At 33.8% G+C, this 20989-nt stretch overlaps 1 protein-coding gene and 1 long non-coding RNA gene across 6 annotated transcripts in view; one reads left to right on the forward strand and one right to left on the reverse strand.

The window, feature by feature from the left end:
- LOC140063237 (uncharacterized) overlaps positions 1-20989 on the reverse strand; it is a 32010-nt gene that overhangs the window by 10596 nt on the left and 425 nt on the right. Inside the window, exon 2 of the long non-coding RNA XR_011847595.1 lies at positions 13932-14026. This is a non-coding gene — a long non-coding RNA (uncharacterized lncRNA). The remainder of the gene's footprint in view (positions 1-13931; positions 14027-20989) is intronic.
- LOC140063236 (uncharacterized) lies at positions 1826-20966 on the forward strand. 5 transcript variants are annotated; one of them, XM_072109741.1, is made up of 11 exons: positions 1826-1884; positions 1969-2078; positions 2682-2784; positions 7230-7311; positions 7399-7622; positions 17416-17493; positions 17655-17706; positions 18229-18431; positions 19012-19153; positions 20000-20060; positions 20406-20966. In XM_072109741.1, exons 5-11 carry the CDS (start codon positions 7399-7401, stop codon positions 20573-20575), a joined length of 930 nt encoding a protein of 309 aa, XP_071965842.1. In that variant the 5' UTR covers positions 1826-1884; positions 1969-2078; positions 2682-2784; positions 7230-7311; the 3' UTR covers positions 20576-20966. The 5 variants fall into 5 exon arrangements, with proteins under 5 accessions (XP_071965842.1, XP_071965843.1, XP_071965844.1 ...); XM_072109742.1 differs by lacking the exon at positions 1826-1884 and having other exon boundaries at positions 1910-2078; XM_072109743.1 differs by lacking the exons at positions 1826-1884; positions 1969-2078; positions 2682-2784 and adding an exon at positions 7079-7104.

Below are 20989 nucleotides of genomic sequence, written 5' to 3' on the forward strand. Positions count from 1 at the left end.
AATGATTTCTGCGTTCATATTTTTAAACATTATGAGTACAAAGAAAATGTTATACGCATTGTACATAACTTCCAGGGATTTCATTTTCTCCTCGATGTTGTCTGTAGAGGAGGTAAGGTATCTCCATTCGTGTTAATAAATTAAAGAAAGGATACTTCCCGCATTTATTTAATATTTCTTCTAACCAAAATTACGCGTTTTTCAATGGTATAACGAGAAAGTTGAAAGCAATGTACAGTTTGATATGAAAAAGAACTTATTGATTATTGCGCCAGCGATGTTGACATTCTTCGTCGTTGCTGTTTAACATTTAGACATCTATTTTTAAGCGTGACATCAACAACGGACCCAAAATTCGCGGGTGTTGATTCTTTTCCCAACAATCTCATGACCACTGCGCCCGCGTGCAATTACGTCTTTTCTTCAAATTTTCTTAAGCCGTCTACAATAGCCTTATTTCCCCCATCTAATTACCAGACGACCGTAAATCACTCAGTAGCAAGTATTGAATGGTTATCATATGAAGCGTATAAAAGAGGTATTCATAAAACCATGCTCGAAACGTAGGTGAAAAGCTCTTTGGTTGGTACCCCACCTAGACGGCGTGAACATCGAAAACAAAATTATTTTTGAATTCCAAGGGTGTCTTTTTCATGGTTGTCCTACCCGTTACCGACAGGACTCCGTCAACCCTATTACACGGGAACCCATGATCGAAAGTTATATGAAAACTAAAAGAAATTATTTTCTTACAAATCAATTCCCTCAGTTCGAGTACGTTGAAATTTGGGAACACGATTACTAACATCGATGATTATTTTGGCATAGTTAAATGCACAATTTAAGGCACCTAAAAATCTATATCACCCCGTTCTTCCGTACCGATCAAATCAAATTAAAACAGGAGTTAAAAGATTTTACGAAGATATCATTGACGATGTAGAAACCGAAGAAACTACAACTATGTTAGAAGAGGTAGTGAAGCTCCTCGACTACGTTGTATGTAGAAGATATATATTGATGGCTGTGCCTGATTATACGTTGCCATAGAGGAAATGGAGGAATATAACCGGGAGCTTGCATTGGATCATCCCTATCCGCAGTCATAATCCTTATCGACGAAGGTGTAACCTTTTATTTTTCATATTATTCCAGGTTATTTTTGCTCAAAAAAAAAATTTCATCTGGTTTTTATTGGTTAACATTTATTTTTTATACAGGCTATTATTTTTTTGTATATTTTAGTCTATTTTGTCATTACATTTTTGGAGTAATTGGTTTTGTAAACAATTGTTTCCAGTTGTTTTCTTTTAATTGTTGCAGTGCTTCCCGTATAGGTATAGTTAATTATTTTTCTGGCGCGTATTTTTGATTTGTCCTTTCTTTATTCGCTTACTGATTATCCAAGACTTATTACTGATTTTCACAATGGCTCATTACGCATCATCTTCATCCGATTCTAACGATAGTTTGTTTAACGAATGCCAGAGAGCAGCTGAAGCTATAGTTAGCCTATCGCCGAATAATGTAGAAAATATTGTTACCGACGGTATTATCCCCGATATTGGGCTACTGGAGGATTTTGTTTTTAATGATCAGGACCTTGATTTGACAGTTAGCCAGAGTGTTTCTGAAGCCGATAGCCTCTCACTTATGGATATTTGCAATAATGCCATAGAGATAGTGCAGGATCTATCGGATAGTTTACGCATTGATCACGTAGAAGTAAGTGTTTCTGCGTTTACGGTTTCTATGCGTTCTCCTTTCTAATTTATCTATTTATATATTTTTTTTCTGTAGTACGGCGTTGGTGCTCACACCAAATGTTTAAGAATGAGGGAAAATATCGAGAATAGTAATTCAATGGAGTCTTCGGTTATTGAGGTAACTATCGTTTTATTTTCTTTACTGTTGTTGTACCACGTCTTTTATTTCTTTTTCTTTACGTTTTACTCTTTTTGTTTTTAGCCTGTACCCATACAATACGGAAGAGGTGATAATAGAAAAGGCTCAGAATCGAAGACGGAGAAGAAGTTGCCGCTAATGAAGCCATGGACGATGACCTTAATCTGGACGAGGTAGATTTGAGTCATTTCTGTAATATTGTTCAGTAGCTGATAGGTTTAACCAGCGTTTTAACGCTACTATTAGCGATTTTTTAGTAAATTTTTTTAATGTAGATCATTTAAGTTTAGAGGTGTTTCTCCCCACTCTGTATCGAATTTTCGAGCATGTCGTCGATAATCTCTGCATTAACGTGCATGTCGATGACATGCTTCGGATAGTTATTCAGCCTGAGGTGTTGGATACACCTATATTCCTTTTGGACGGAGGGGTCATCTTACGGCTGACGTTATTTTTGCAGCCATTATGAAGGTCCTTCAGTCCAAAACGGATATTTTTTATTAATAATAAATTTAAATGTAACGTTCTCCATATGAGACTGCCTAGGGGAGGGGGTATTAGAAGAAACGGTATCGACGAACTGCTTAACACTCAAAGTATAATTAAGATTAAGAATGATGATAACGAAACTATCTGCTATAGGAGAGTTAATTGATGATCAGAACGAATTATGTAATGAAATGGTAAGTTACTATTTCTATAAAGTTATTTTGAAAATGGTAATAATATATGATATTTAGTCTCATATAAAAAAATTGTAACATTTTGTATTACAGTACGGTATTTTGAATATAAGTAATAATGAAGGGGAAGAAACACTTCAATTAGAGAACGACATGGCAGTTGAAGGAATTTGCCGCATTGCAAGAAACAAAAGAGGTGATTTAGAAGAAAATGATAGAATTAAAACAGGAGTTAAAAGATTTTACGAAGATATCATTGACGATGTAGAAACCGAAGAAGATATGATTGAATTTAATTATTGAGAGAACATCTAACGCCAGAATTCATTTTAGCTGAGATTACTAAAGTCCTTCAATTGCACATGGATATTTTAGTGGGGGATGGGTTAACCTTTAACATTCAACACATATCCATGACGTTTGGAGGCGGTAGTTCATTATTTTTAAAAAGGTATTGATAAAACCAATTATTAGAATTCGTAGAAATAGCAAAGCTATCTGTAGCACATTGCTAAGGATGTGTGTCTGATCGACCAGGGCAGAAGGATGAAATAGCAAAGCTATCTGTAGCACATTGCTAAGGATGTGTGTCTGATCGACCAGGGCAGAAGGATGAAATAGCAAAGCTATCTGTAGCACATTGCTAAGGATGTGTGTCTGATCGACCAGGGCAGAAGGATGAAATAGCAAAGCTATCTGTAGCACATTGCTAAGGATGTGTGTCTGATCGACCAGGGCAGAAGGATGAAATAGCAAAGCTATCTGTAGCACATTGCTAAGGACGTGTGTCTGATCGACCAGGGCAGAAGGATGAAATAGCAAAGCTATCTGTAGCACATTGCTAAGGATGTGTGTCTGATCGACCAGGACAGAAGGATGAAATAGCAAAGCTATCTGTAGCGCATTGTTAAGGATGTGTGTCTGATCGACCAGGGCAGAAGGATGAAATAGCAAAGCTATCTGTAGCACATTGCTAAGGATGTGTGTCTGATCGACCAGGGCAGAAGCATGAAATAGCAAAGCTATCTGTAGCACATTGCTAAGGACGTGTGTCTGATCGACCAGGGCAGAAGGATGAAATAGCAAAGCTATCTGTAGCACATTGCTATGGATGTGTGTCTGATCGACTAGGGCAGAAGGATGAAATAGCAAAGCTATCTGTAGCACATTGCTAAGGATGTGTGTCTGATCTACCAGGGCAGAAGGATGAAATAGCAAAGCTATCTGTAGCACATTGCTAAGGATGTGTGTCTGATCGACCAGTGCAGAAGGATGAAATAGCAAAGCTATCTGTAGCACATTGCTATGGATGTGTGTCTGATCGACCAGGGCAGAAGGATGAAATAGCAAAGCTATCTGTAGCACATTGTTATGGATGTGTGTCTGATCGACTAGGGCAGAAGGATGAAATAGCAAAGCTATCTGTAGCACATTGCTAAGGATGTGTGTCTGATCGACCAGGGCAGAAGGATGAAATAGCAAAGCTATCTGTAGCACATTGCTAAGGATGTGTGTCTGATCTACCAGGGCAGAAGGATGAAATAGTAAAGCTATCTGTAGCACATTGCTAAGGATGTGTGTTTGATCGACCAGGGCAGAAGGATGAAATAGCAAAGCTATCTGTAGCACATTGCTAAGGATGTGTGTCTGATCGACCAGGGCAGAAGGATGAAATAGCAAAGCTATCTGTAGCACATTGCTATGGCTGTGTGTCTGATCGACCAGGGCAGAAGGATGAAATAGCAAAGCTATCTGTAGCACATTGCTAAGGATGTGTGTTTGATCGACCAGGGCAGAAGGATGAAATAGCAAAGCTATCTGTAGCACATTGCTAAGGATGTGTGTTTGATCGACCAGGGCAGAAGGACCACGACCTTTGTTGTATGGCAACTCAAGAAGAACTTGTAGATAGATTTTTAGAAGAAATCTAATATTTCAATTTGGTTGCCCATGCACAAGAAATAGAACTCGTCTAAGAGGCAGTGACGTGAACTACACATAACTGGTTGATCAGCTTATAGTGCGAACGTCCGTAAGATTTTGTTCAAGGATGGAAACACTCCACTTTATGTATATCTGAATAGATATGAAACTACCTTAGAATTAATGGTTTGCCTCATACAGCATGGTGCATCCTTACCATCGCAAGATAAGGTATTGTCAAGGTGTGACGTATAATGTCCACGTGTCTCATACATACAGCATGGTGCATCATTAACATCGCACGGTAAGGTATTGTCAAGGTGTGACGTATAACGTCAACGTTCCAATATGCCTCATACAGCATGGTGCATCATTAACATTTCAAGATAAGGTATTGGCAAGGTGTGACGTATAACGTCAACGTGTCTCATACAGCATGGTGCATCAGTAACATTGCAAGATAAGGTATTGTCAAGGTGTGACGTATAACGTCAACGTGTCTCATACAGCATGGTGCACCATTAACATTGCAAGATAAGTTATTGCCAAGGTGTGACGTATAAACGTCAACGTGCCTCATACAGCATGGTGCATCAGTAACATTGCAAGGTAAGGTATTGTCAAGGTGTGACGTATAACGTCAACGTGTCTCATACAGCATGGTGCACCATTAACATTGCAAGATAAGTTATTGCCAAGGTGTGACGTATAAACGTCAACGTGCCTCATACAGCATGCTGCATCAGTAACATTGCAAGATAAGGTATTGTCAAGGTGTGACGTATAACGTCAACGTGTCTCATACAGCATGGTGCACCATTAACATTGAAAGATAACTTATTGCCAAGGTGTGACGTATAAACGTCAACGTGCCTCATACAGCATGGTTTGTCAGTAACATTGCAAGATAAGGTATTGTCAAAGTGTGACGTATAACGTCAACGTGTCTCATACAGCATGGTGCACCATTAACATTACAAGATAAGTTATTGCCAAGGTGTGACGTATAACGTCAACTATTAAATCAAAAGAATATTGTTGACGAGATGATACAAGAATTGGAGAGTGTTGATGAATGCGGTACCGGAATAGATGAAAAGGACAATATATTTGTTGTTTCACAACGCTGCAACGTGACAGATGTATTACTAGTCTCTTGAGTCAAGTTAACAATCTCAACATGAATTTCTTCAACGATGTTACTGAAATTACACCAGAAGACGATGGTCTATACCCACGTATAATCTCGACAAATGAAAAAATACTCTTCGATGAAACCAAAAACATAGAAGACTACCTAAACTATCTGACAGAGGATAATTCAAAATCGACCAGTTGACGGCAGAAGTGAAGGCCTAACCAAAGAGAATGGTTAATGATAAAGGAAACATTTGAATGAACATATATATCGGCATTCATAGCTGTGATGAATGATATGAAAAACGTTTACTGTTTGGGCTGCCTGTACGCAGGGAGTTGTAAAATAAAATTTAGTTATTTTACAACTCCCTGCTGTACGACAGATATCAAATAAGATTTACGGAAGAAGACCACAACATTTGTAACTTACGAAAAACTCGAACTTATTCATAGGTTTTATCAAGCTATCATATGATTAAATCTCCTCATACTAACGACGAAAGGGCCTTAGTTGGTACCTGGGTTACTACTGAAGTCCCAAAACCAAAAAGCAGTAAAGATGGGTTATAAGATTACCAAAGTAAATGTAGCTTGGCACTTCAACCAGAGAAGCGAGTATAATCCTACAACCCCTCATTGGGATTATTCACTAACTACATTAACAAGAAATAAAGTAATGACGTCACTCACCATGTACCAGAACCTCGCGCCAAAAATTAATAATTAAGAGACAAAGAAACACCTGGCGGAAATAATAATGAAAATTGAACATCAAAAATAAACAACAAAGGACAGAACGGAAACCCGAAATAATTAGATTAATTAACCTCCAGCAAGGACGAATTATAATCCATTGCAAAACACCATCAAAATATAAATAAATATATTAATAAATAACACCCCTAAACAAAGAAAGACCTTCATTAATTAAGAATAATTTAATTATTACGAAACCAGGAAAAGAACGAACTTCATTAATTAAGAATAATTTAATTATTACGAAACCAGGAAAAGAATGACCTTCATTAATTAAGAATAATTTAATTATTACAATAACAGGAAATTAATCTAATTTATTAATTATGAAAATAAACCAAGGTCAACATTGGGCTAGGGTACAACAGGTCCTTTATTTAATTATTTGTTTTATGGCGCAGTTTGTAATTCTTTTGTTTAGTTTTGATTGAAGGGTATGTTTTTATCGGGTGTATTATATTGTTTTCTTTTGCAAGGGGTACCTTCCATTGTCCCCAATCTTTCTTATCGCATTGTCCATAATGACTGTATTGTTCAATTATTTCAAGATATATATATTTTGACTGTTCCGACTCCCCTCACTTTCAAATCTCCATTGTTGACTTAACATCTTATGGTTACCAGTTCAAGTGGATTTTGTATAATATATTTTCTGCGTTCCTGTTTTCTAATATGCAAGTACAGTACTAATGTCTCGGTATAGTATATTTTTTATTTAGTAATTATTTCTTATTGAGTCGTACTGTCATGTAAAAGGCAATTATTTATCGTTTTTCCTCGGTTTTTTTAATTATTTTTCGTTGTCTCTTTTTGTCTCTCTAGATACCTTGCTGTACTCGATTCATTTGTCTCGTTTTTTGGATTTACCAATTTGTTTGGGTGTATATTATTTCTATAGCCTAATGTGAGTTTCTTTTTTCTGTTTATTTTCTATTTCGTTATTAGAGTAGCTATCAACTTTTTTAATTTTTATTATTGTATCGTTGTATAGATGAATATTTCTTACATTCCCACAAGTATGTTAGAAGAGGTGGGGAAGCTCCTCGACTACGCCGCCTGTATGCGGTACATTTTAATGGCAGTGCCTGATTCTACGTTGTGGTATCTGCTAAAGGTTGCCATAGAGGAAATGGAGAAGTATAACTGGGAGCTTGCGTTGAATCATCCCTATCCGCCGGCATCATCCTTGTCGACGAAGATATCATATTTTTCCAGGTTATTTTTGTTCACAAAAAATTTCATCTGGTTTTTTATACAGACTATTATTGTTTTGTATTTTATATATTTTTTCATTAAATTTTTTGAGAAATTGATTTTGTAAATAATTGTTTCCAGTTGTTTCCTTTTAATTGTTGCAGTGCTTCCCGAAAAGGTATAATAAAATATTTTTCTGGCGCTTATTTTTGATTTGTCCTTTCTCCATCTCTCCATTTTTTCCCTTTGTTTTTTAATTAAGGTGTTTCCTGGGTCCATGTTTTCCGTTTGGTTGAAGGCTAAATCTAATGGTCACTGCTGTGGGAAGGTCTTCCTAATTATTTAAGGGTTTGTTTGACCAATCTTAATAGCGGACACATTTTCTAAAGGAAGTTCTAAGTACATTTGTTTGTTTGTTTTTTAATTTAATTAGTGTCATGGAATGGTATAAAAACAACGTAAGTGTGGGTAATTCTTTATTCGCTTACTGATTCTTGGTGGCCTGATTAGTGTATCTCTGCTGCTGACAAGCAGAAATATATGCCTATCGATCAGTATGAAGAAAATGAAGGAATTAAACTTCAGATAACATTATGTATAACGCTGGAAGAAGTTCTTTGGCCAAACTTGTTAAATTCAATTTCGGGAATGTTTGGCCAATAAGAAAACCAATCTAAAAACAAATTCACTAGCGATGCAAACGATGTTTACGATCTTCTATCCAACCCTGGAATTCTTGTTAATGTTAATTTAATTAATGACAATTTAGCAGAAGATAAGTACGAAAGCCAAGAACAAAGTATCACTGTAAATAAGAAAGTAAACGTAGTTATTGCCGCGTTTACAACGTCTACTGCTAGGCTTAAATTGTACAATCTATTAGAAAAACTACAAGATCGTATTTTGTACTACGACACCGATTCTTGCGTTTTCGTTTCTAACACTACTAACGCTGGTGAATGGCAACCATTAATCGGGGATTATCTCGGTGAACTAACAAATAAAATTAATCCGAAAGATGGCCAGTTTATTTTTTTTATTTTGTGTCCGGAGGTCCAATATCGGGTAAAACCATGTGCAAGGTTAAAGGGTTCACATTAAATTACAAAAATGCTCAACAAATTAATTAATTTAATTTTAAAATGCGCGTTGTTTTGATTTTCATAAAAATTGTATAACGTGCCTCATACAGCATAGTTCATTATTAACATCTCAAGATAAGGTATTGTCAAAGTGTGACGTATAACGTCAACGTACAGTACTGTACCTCATACAGCATGGTTCATCACTAACATTTCAAGATAAGGTAATTTTTTTTCTCACAATTAAAACAAGATTTAAGCTGCCTTACCAAACTATCAAATTTCTAAAAGCAATAAACTAAAACAAATACATCTGTACCACCAGGATACTCATAAAAATGGTATAACTTTTGCAGAGTTTGCACCCTTTATGTATCATACGAACATAAATGTTTCATGAAACCAATTGTTAAAAAGTCAACGACAAATTCCAAAACGAAAACCGAATGAAATCAATGGAACTAGAACTATTGGTTTCAGAAGAAAACGTTCCAAGTTCTAGTGAAATGGAATAGTGAATGGTAAATGATAAAAAAAAAACAATTGAAAAGACCTTTATATCCAAATTTATCATTTTACTGCAAGATAGGTAATAAGGTATTGATTGGGATGTCTATACGGTAGATTGTATATCTTGTTCTCAACAAGTATTTTAGTGTTTTAATTTATTACAATTTTTTTATTTAGTATATTTCCGGACCTAGCTTGTTTTTTGTCTTCTTTTTGTACTAAATATCACATTTTGTAAATGCATTTTAAAATTTTAATCTACTGTAAATTGCAGAATTGGAATTTTATGTTCAAATCTTAATAAAATTTTAATCTAATAAATCACTTTTTATAGAAACAGCAAATATACATTGGAAATCTGAAATACTGTATTATTAACAATGATCAGTTAATATTGTTAAAAAGGGGAATGTATAGTTTTTAAATAAACCTTTAACTTTACTTCCACGTGTATACGTGTTCAATAATGGCATTAACGTTAAACCTCCACGTGTATACGTGTTTAGTAATACGTTAAATATCCATGTGTATACGTGTTTAGTATTGCTTTAAATATCCGCTAATTTAATGTCATTAAGTTTTGTTTTTCATAGAAGCAACTTGCTGGATTCAATATTGAGATGTCTGTAGTATGGATTGTAATGTATATTTTGATGATGTTGGACGTTCAAATAGTGAATTCGAATCCATCGCATTCAATACGGTTTTGCATGCAGTGTAGCATTCTCCGAGCAAGTTTCTTTCAAATGTTCAATGATTGTCCGTAGGTTGAGTTGGTTCTGGATTGGTTTTCAACCATCTGTATAAGTTGCTTGAATATGATGCGGTCCCAATTCAAGATCTTCAACGAGTTCGAAATTCTGAAGGAATTGCGACACATTTTGTCATTGTTTAAAGTCTATGTGTTTTTTTTTTGGTGAGGTACCAAAAGTATCCTATCATAACGCACATTACTTGAAATACAGTATTGTACGATTCCCTCTCAATATTCCATAGATGAGCACCTACTGTGCAGATGCATAATCATTACTTTCAGTACATCACCATTTCATGAAATTCTGCTGTAATTCAAATTACTGTGTGTTATAAAGTACAATATTTTAATGAACGTGGTATGTCGGCTTCAAATACATATTCAGCTCAATGGCAAAAATCTGTTGAATGTTCATTATTATTGTGTATTCCATCTTTTGCAACGATCATTACTGTGTCTGCAAAACTTGTGGCGAGGTTCAAAATCCATTTGTTCTTTTCTGTGAAACTAGTCATGTTTAATCCCTTTCGTTAAAAAATGCTCCGAGACTTGTTAAACTTAGTGAATCCTCGAAAGAGGAATGAATGTGTGAATCGTTGGAATATATTTAGCAATATAAACAAATACAGTGATGTGGACATTTTGTGAAAGGTTTACGCCGGTGTAGGCATACTGTATGTATGCATCAACGAGATAGTTTAGACAGGCGGTGATTTTTGTTGGATCTGTTAATTTGTTAACAATACTTTCACTTCAGATTTTTATTTCCAATGTAATATTTTAAATATGAAATACTTTTATATCAGAAAATAGGTAAAGCAAATATTTAAAACTAAAAAAAATAATTATGTTTTCTTTTATTGATTTAAGAAATTTATATAATTTGTTGTTATCGTGACTTAGTTATTTAATTAAATTAAATGTAGGGGCTCACCTGGAGTCTTAATTTTCCAGCCCATTTGAAACGTTTATTATGAATTTAAACATTAAGAAAAACCAAAGTAGATACAAGTTATAGTCATCAGCAATGATGGAGAACAAGGATACGAAGAAGTATGGATGGATTCTGAAGAACCTCCGATAGAAATAATTAATCTAACGGTGTCCATAGATTCTGAAGAAGATCCGATAGACTATTAGAAATAATTGATCTAACTGTGTCCATGGATTCTGAAGAAGATCCGATAGAAATAATTAATCTAACGGTGTCCATGGATTCTGAAGAAGACCCGATAGAAATAATTATTCTAACGGTGTCTATGGATTCTGAAGAAGATCCGATAGAAATAATTGATCTAACGGTGTCCATGGAGTTGATGAATGCGGTACCGGAGTTGATAAATGCGGTACCGGAGTATATCAGAATGACAACGGATTTGATGAAACAAAAGGAAATACGACAATGACAATTACAATTGGTTGAATCAATTTTAAGGATGCCAAATGTATTTTTTAATCCTTTGACTGTATATAACTCACGATTACATTGTCATCATTACCTATTCTACAATGCTATAGCCCGACAGACAATGAAGTAATCGAGATGGCGGAAGAAGTCGAAATAGTCGAAATCATTGATCTTACTAAGGACTCTGATGTCGAAGAACAAGTTACTGTATAACCTGTGATTCAGAATTTGAAGACGAAGACGTACTAACTACGGCCGGTGCCTATTTTACAACAGAAGAGGAGGAAGCGATGGGGGATACTGGCGATTCAGCCCCTATCTCCAATTAACGTTGATTTAAATAATGTATCTAATATCTATGCTGAATAAGACGGTCATTATAGATCGTAAATAATTTCTGAAGAGGAGAGGATTGTATACGACGACACGTCATCGCCAGGTGACTACCACCTATTTCTGGGAAGAAATGCCGACGAGGTAGAAGATGATGTTTACGGAAGAGTACCGTAGCTGAACCCGTGCTGGAGGCGGAGATTAAGAAAGAAACTACCGCCGAACTAGAAACTACCGAACTTAAGTACAAAGAAATAATAACAATTGAGAAGGTTTTCATAGAAGCATTTGTTCGTTCTGAATGACATGGTTGAACGTTATAACTTCACGGCTCAAGATGTGAGCAACTCCTAAAGTTTTTTCGGCCAATTCTGGCATTGAAACTTGTGGAAAATGGCGCTACCAATTTTAAATGGGCGCTAAATTACTTTCATTTACGTTGTATCAATGTTGATGCGTTCGATAAAGCCATAAAGTAAGATTCTTAGCCAAAAGTAATTTGTATACTTTTAAATATTATCTTAACACTTTATTTTATATATTTTTATAATTCTTATTTCTTTACAGTAGATTTATATGTTTGTAAAATATACCGTACTGAAATAGAATGTTAGTAGTGGAAGAACGAATGCTGCTCGATAGATTATTTTATGTCCAACTCCTAACATTTTTTCGGCCAATTCTGGCATTGGAACTTGTGGAAAAGGGCGCTACCAATTTTGAATGGGCGTTAAACTACTTTCATTTACGTTGTATCAATGTCGATGCGTTCGATAAAAGCCATAAAGTAAGATTCTTAGCCAAATGTAATTTGTATAATTTTAAATATTATCTTAACACTTTTTATTTTTATAATTCTTATTTCTTTACAGTAGATTTATTATTATTATGTTTGTAAAATATACCGTATTGAAATAGAATGTTAGTGGTGGAAGAACGAATGCTGCGCGATAGATTATTTTTATTTCCAACGTGCCTACTGAAATGTTGGAGGATGTAGTAAATATAATGGCCTACGTTATGTGTAGGAGATATATTCTCAAAGGCCATCCCTGATTCCACACGGTGGTATTAAGGAAAAAGATTGATGAAATGGAGGGAGGAAATGGAGGAAGAAAAATAGGAGCAAGCTTTAGACTATCATCCGTCATAACCTCCTACCTATGTATAGTCTATGCTGATATGCAATGTTGAATCAAAAACAAAGGAATGAGAGAGAGAGAGAGATGCAATTTACAAAAAAAGGCCAAACGAAAACAATTCTGTAGTTTCAAAAAAACAAGCGAAAAAACTTCGCCTACTACAACAGAACGAACAAAAAAGAACGCGATTCAGCAGGCAATTAGGAAAGCACTGATTTGTTGGAATACACACACATTTTTGTAGTTTTATATTTTGGTGAAATTAAATACTTAAAGAATACAGCATGTCCGTATTCCTTTCATTAGCATGTCGATGATCAGCACAGATCAAGTGATCAACACGCGTCAACAACAGAAGCCTAGGAACGGATATTCCGATTACATTCCCTTTTTTTTTATTAAGAACAGCTAAAGTTGAGAGTATGTAGAAATTTGGGAACATGAATGGAAAGAGATTAAACGGTCCCTAACCCTCTTTAACGACAGGAGATACTTGATGTACCTTACATTCATCCTAAACTTAACCCAAGAGACGCATTCTTTGGTGGAAGAACGAATGCTGCGCGACTATTCTATGAGGCTAAAGAAAATGAAGAAATTTATTTCCCAGGATAATTTACATTCTGTGATATTCAGCGGTGAACATAGAGAAAAACAAATATATGTATCACCAGGGAGTTGTTATTAACTAAAATTATTTTCGAATTATGTTTCAAGGTATACGATAATAAGTATTTTTATTTATTTATTTATCATGCACGAAACGGAGGTGAAAACCAGTTTGGTAATTTTGTTACGGAACTAAATATATAGCTAACATTATGTTTTATATATACCTATTGAAACATTGGATGATTTCGATGATAGTAAAAATCATTTGGTAATCAAACTATCAAATATTTTTAATCAAAGGAAAAGCGTTAGATACGATAGAATTAAGACATATAAAATGATACAATATTTTATATCTGGGGCCTAAAGTCTAAAATAAGACAGTTTAAAAAAATAATTAAAATATATACATTTATCCAGACAGTGATTAGAGGGCATGACAATTGATAATAAGTAAGTTAAGTTGAACTATAATGTAGGCATACTTACCCTCCCTTACCCCTTACTATTGGATTTCTTGTACACGACATCATGGTTACAGCAGGCAGCAAAAACGTCTGGTAGGTCAACCACAATCATTCCGTCTACGATGAAAAGCAAAGCAAAAATGAATCGAAACATTGCCACCTTCGGTTTTTATTACAAATAATTGCATTTTACTGCGTCCCTTTGTTATAATAGGCGGATGCACTTTTTAATCGGATAAGGGCGGTTCGGCTTTATATGAATTGAACAAGTCATTCATAAGATAGCGTCACTACTTATACTGGTACAAGAACAAAACAAAATTATAAGTACTTTCCTTATTACGTCATTCAAATAATTGGCACAACAATGGAGGGACGATTTCAACAACCGAGCGAATATGCTTTATGGGCGAAACATTGTTTCGTACAAAATTACTCACAGGCATACTAAATTGTTCTGTATACTGGCATATCAACAATGTGTAGGCCTAACTGCTTTAAACTATGGATATTTGAGTCGTTGTCGTCGAAAATGAAACATTTTTAGTTGATAAGTATAGGCCTACGATTACGTTAGAAACAACCTCGATTCTAACAAAACTTCAGCATACTACTACAATTAGCTATCATTTTGATTGATGTAAAACTTACTATTAATGTATCAACCAAAAGCACATCGTGCTGCGCAATATGTCTGTTACACACCCCCCGAGCATTACATCAACATGAGAACAGAACAACAGATCGTCTACCTGCATAATTCCAAGCACCTGCCTCCTCAAGTGAAGGAATATGCAAATTAGCATATTTGTAAGGGTGGCGTAGTACTATCGTGGACAGTAATGGAGATTTTGCAAACAATTTCGAAACACTTGGAGATATAACTCCATATATTAACATACGTAATAAAAACAATCAAAGAAAATAATGAACTGACTGTCCTAATTGTAAGTAAGTAAAGCCCACGAACGCAAATTAGCCAGCAGCATTCAATAATGATTTTACACTGAAATGCTATGTAGATTATTATATGGTGTAGCGGTAGGAAGCCGTGGATTGTTAACAAAAAAAATCTTCATTCGCTCGATACACTAGTTTTCAAGCTGTGTTTTGTGTAAAAAATAAAACGAAGGGAATAAAAAAAATAACTAAGCGAAACGGCATTGTAGATATATACCATATAGAATACCCGCTTTAAACCGACGTGGGAAAATTGTTCCCTAATATTTAATGTAATTTTGTAGCTGTATTTTTTTTTTTAACAATCTGAATTGTATGCCTGATGTATTTCCTATACTATTTTTGCCTTTTTATTTTAAGTATTTTATTTTTGTTGTGCCTCCGCATATGGGATGTTTGTTACATTTTATGTTTTTTTTAAATTTTAAATAAAGGATGATTTTATATAATTATTTGACAGTTTGCTTTGGAGATGAGCTTTTTGGGTTTCGCCGCTCTTACTTATAATCACAAACTTTGTACATTGAAAAGAAAAGAGAAATAAATGTTATAATAATAATAATAAAAATAATATATTCACATTTGCGAGCATCTCGTTTTTATTCATTTATTGTAGACCATATCTCTATTACTAACCTTAACTTATTTAATATGTCCTGGTTAGCTATGTTGAACTTATACAAAGCTCTATTACTTCCAGTGGTTACCTACTGTTGTTCAATGTGGGCACCATTTGAGAAATCATATATTAATAGAATAGAAAGTATACAAAGGAAAGCAACAAGGATAATAATGTTTAGAAAGGAAGGTTCCTGTGACACATCTTATTTTCATAGGTTGAAAGTGCTTGAATTATTATCTATTGATGACTTGTTTAAATTACATAGACTTTCATTAGGATTTAAAGGTTACTGTCCCCATTCTTTCAATGAGTATATTAAAACTAGTGAAAGATGTCCGGGTAGGCTTTTACGTTGGAATTCGAAAGGCAATACTTTTCATAATTCTGTATTTGTTTCCTTTCCTAGACTATGAGAGCAAATACCAAATGACATAAAAGATTCACAAACAATTTCAATATTTAAGGCTGCTCTAACAAAACACTATATTTCATGTTATGTATAATTTATTTGTATTTTTCTTGTATATGGTTTTATCTTTAACTGATTGTATTGTATGGAGTGAGTGCAGAATCTGTTTGGGATTTAGCCTATTCTCATTCCTGGTTATTTTTACATTGATGACCGAATAAATATTATTATTATTATTATTAAGTTGAGTCGGGGGATGAGGTAGCAAACAATGCATAGAAATCAAGCTAGAATAGAATTTCGCAAAAATAGAAAATGGAACCTAATCATTTGCTCTCAATTATTTGAATATGATTTCAGGTATATATATTTGTACCATTTGAAGTGTTGATTGTTCTAATTGTTATAATAGATGTATAAAACATCATTATATTTAGTACATATTTTACTGAAATATAAATTTAGTTTGCTCTACTTTATAATTTTGTTTTTAATATAATATTAATTTTATCGAAAATGTTAATTATCATTTCTTAGTAGTACGCCCTCTAAATAAAACGTCTTCAAAACTTTTTTATTTATTGAGAGAGAGAGAGAGGGAGGCATCTTTTTGGCCATGGCGGCAGGTCGTGGGCAGTGTGCGGTGGAAAGAAAAACAGTTTTCTGGGCCTAGGCTAGGCCTATAATTATTTTAAGGAGGATTCTAGTATTTAAACTCCCATATACTCGGCTACTATTGATAACCTAGCATATAGATAGGGTTTATTTATTAATACCAATAACAACCATGGAGTAGTCCTAGGCTAGTACTAGCCTAGATTCATTAATATGGCGGCCAGGCAGGGCTAGCAGACTAGCGCCCTGCCTTGCTCGACATATAAACAAGTGAGCCTGCCATAGGTAGGCCTAGCCCTAAACAAATTTATCTACTAGGCCTAGGGAGGGCTAGGCCTATCTATACCATCTTTTAAAAAACAATGTCATGACTCAGTCTTTGGTTGATTTTGAAATTTCTTTACAATAATGATGAATTCTTTTTTTATAAATAACATAGGGCCTAGAACTAGAATTATTTCATCGATTTAAACACAGATTGACCATGTGTTGCGGGTTTATGAATGTAGACTACTGACTGTTAAATCTAATTCCAATACTACTACTCATTATTAATGTATATGCCATTACAAGAAACAACTACTAGTAAAGGAATAATACCAACAATGCTACCATTTATGAAGTAAGAATATAAATTAGAATTCTTTATTCAAACTATTTTTAATTTTTGGTAGAGGTTTTGTAATCAGAATTAAACTTTTTAAAATTAACTGGTAGTAGTACAAATAATGTTATATCAAACAATTGCCTCTTCTATTTGATACTGGAGTTTATAACACATCTATGTTGATTGTTCTAAAGTAAAATTAATCCATGCATAATTGTACTAATGTTATAGTAACTGACTTATTGTTTTTTTTTATTAAATTATTCATTCAAATTTTATACTATTATTATTAGATCATCGTCAACAGTATCCAGAGAAGATGATAAAAGTGAAGAGAACCAGAAGGGTCCTACAGATCTCAATTCATTCTGGTAATTTGGATTATTGTATATACTATGACAAATCAGAATATATTTTCCTTTATTTAAAACAAATCATTTTGAACAATGTAATTATTATATACGGGGAACAAAATAAATAAACCCTTTCCTAAATTAGCATTGATTAAATGAATGAATATTTATTCTCTTAGGAATGATGACTTGTCTATACCAATGTACCACACTGAAAATGGTACAGGCATGGTATGTATAAAATTCTTATCATATTCAAACCATACCAACAGTTTTTACAACAACTGAATATCAGCTGATCTGTGGGTTCAGTTGGAAGGGTTAATCTCTCTAAAGTAAAGTTGAAATAAATAAATAATCTACTGATTATTTTTGGTTATCCGCACTTGGGGGATAACCCCTTGTTATTGTCAGGATTTTCTTTTTCTATCTTCTTCTTTCTTTCCACAAATTTTGTTGCGCGTGTATCTCTAAATCTTCTCAACATAACATTGTATAACTTTATCAGAAGATTGACCTCTATCTGAAGATGTCATAATAAGGTTTTCGGTGCTGCACAAGTTACGAAGCGCAACAAACACGTGATTATACAATTTAAAAAAAATTTATCTTAAATTCAGAACCAAAAGAAATTTGTTATTGAAACTTAAGAGAATGATAATTTATATCGAGGGTCAAATTTCTATAGAGTAAAAAAGTGCGCCATCCATATTCTACGTAAAGTGATGAGTTCAAATCTAGTTTTGTTCTTAGATTTCTGTAAAAAAAGAAAGAACATTTGGAAGTCCATTACAACTATCTCCACTTTCTGATAGTGGCTTGAAGAGATACCTTATTCATCCAAGTATGCTTAGAAAAAGCAAAGCAAAAAAAGAGAAAAAACAAAGGAAACTGAGGTTTAATATTGATGAACATTTAGCCCAGTTAAGAAGAAAACAGACAGGGTTTAATGACAGGTTAGAAAACAAAAAACATTGTATTACTGTATGTCATTCCTCAAGAAGATCTCAACCTGTTGTACGTCACAAAATATAGGTACAAAATATAAGTCAAGCAACAATGTAACTTAAAGATGTATTTTCCCCAAAAACATTTTTTTTCGACCCAATTTTTGGTCAAAGTGACATTAAAAATGGCATATTTAACAAAAAATGTTTAGTGAATTATTTTTTCAGGGGACAATACATCTTTAAGCCAGGGAGTTGCTAATTACCAACACCCAACATTGTCAGCCCCTCCCACTTTAACAATGGTACAGTCCATAACAGGTGGTTAGTGTCTGGGTGGCTAATGTCTGATTTTCAGAATGTGAATGCATCATTTGAATCAAATGCAGTGACGTAACGGCTATGAGCACTCACTGGCTAAACCCAGGGGCACCCGGAGCTTACGAGGCCCTTGAGCAGTGCCTAGAGTTGGAGGGCCACTTTAGGGTTCCTAAACCAGGGGCCTCCGGTCTCTACGTTACGCCACTGGTCCAATGTATGGTTTTAAGGGAATTTAAAAATAATAAAATTTATGTAAATATTTATTTAGTACTGTACCACGCTCTAGAACGTTATACAAAGAGAAAAGTGTCACAGTAAAGCGAGAGGACATACAGCCAAGAAGCGTACTACCCACTGAAATAAAATATAATCCTTGTACAGGCACTGAGTGGGATAATGGCTATAATCAGGTAGGCATTGGAATCTAGTATGAGATTTAGAACTATAACCTGCCTAAAGGGTCTTTCACACCTGTTTCGGTACAGTTGTGGTCTGGCGCTGTCAGTGTTTCGTTATTACGCGGCTATGCGCCAATCAATATGCGCATGCGAGCGTGGATCGTCGTGAAAACGAAACATTGGCGTTCGATTCGCCGTACCGGAACAGTTGTGAAAGACCCTTCAAAACAAAAATTAAAACATCACAACACAAACACTTTTCTTTTTTTTCCTGAACTTGCTTGTTGTTTGTGACCCTCTATTAAGGAATAATTACACTACTTTTTAATGTGAAAATATCCTATATTGTAGTCTATATTTTTAAAAAGAAACATTTTTTATCAGTTAATTAAGTTGTAACATGCATACATAATTTTATTCTATTATTTTGGCAAGCAAACAAAAACAGAGATAGCTTTAATTGTGCCAAGGCATGTAACTCCAACAATAAAGCCAGATAAATGAATTACATTAAAACATTTATCAATCAATCAATTTCTTTTATTTCATCCCTATAAAGAAACGTACAAACAAAAAAAGAAAATTCGCAAAAAAAAAAAAAAAATATATAGTTATAGTTTAAAATAATTATTAATTGTGTGTCCAACTAAACTAAATTGATTTATTTATTTATCTATTTGACAAAATAGTATGATATAATAACTATTAAGTACAATTCACCCTTATCAATAGTATACAGAAACAAGTTGACAACATCTGACCAATCGTATGGCAGAATTGTTATATACTGTACGCTGGCATTAATATTTTTGTTTAAGTCTAATCATGCAATAATGTAATTTTTGAAAATTTTTACAGCCATTTGTGAATGCAAGCAGTGGACCAATATGGAATGATGATAAAAGTGACTTTAAATTTGGTAAGATGCTCTTAGAATAAGAGATATTAATTTATTGGTCATGATAACCCATGATCACGGTTAACTTTGGTAGCTCAGTGCACTTTATAAATTATTATTTTACTAATACCAAAAGGGCCGGCATTTTTTTAATCAAGAGTGAGATTTAAAAATCCATTTGAAAATGTTGTTTCTCTAGATGTAATTTATCCAAATAAATTATTATAGTAATTTTCTTTTTTGCGAATGATACAAATTTAACTCGTGGAAGCATATTAATAGAGGCCTAATTTTTGGGAATTGTTTTTACACTAGTATAATTTTGCATTTTAGATAAAAATTATAATATTTTATTGTGTTTTTTAGATCCTACTGATGATATTTCAAATCCGTTTTTGACGAAACCAAGAATGATGTATCCCATTGAATTGAGGAATGATTACACGGTTAAAGAAAAAAAAACTGCTGGTGGTAATATGGTGATGAAGACATTACTGACACAACAAACAACATTTAGATTGGGAATTGAAGAATAGCTTCAAACCTATTACTTTTTACCCTCATATCATTCACATATTATTTCAAATATATTTAATCTAAAAATAAATTGTTCATATTAAAGTTGGTCTATCATCAAACATATGACAAATAAAAATTAGGTGTAAATTTAGTGGTACTGTACTAGAGCAATTTTCCTGGTAATTTAATTTTAATTAATTAACATTTTTGTTAATTCAAGAAAATGTTATGTTGTCTGAACGAAAATGAATCTTTAAGGTATTAAAAAAAATAAGGTATTATTTAAAAACACTATACGGTAATAGAAAAAAATTTAGTTTAATAAAAAATTGTGCAATATAGTTTTTAGTTGATTTTAGTGCAATATAGTAGATATAATAATATTTTGTAATCATCAATGTACCATACTAATGTGGAAAATAAACATTTTT

Source organism: Antedon mediterranea, chromosome 11, assembly GCF_964355755.1.
Source record: "Antedon mediterranea chromosome 11, ecAntMedi1.1, whole genome shotgun sequence".
Lineage (NCBI taxonomy): Eukaryota > Metazoa > Echinodermata > Crinoidea > Comatulida > Antedonidae > Antedon > Antedon mediterranea.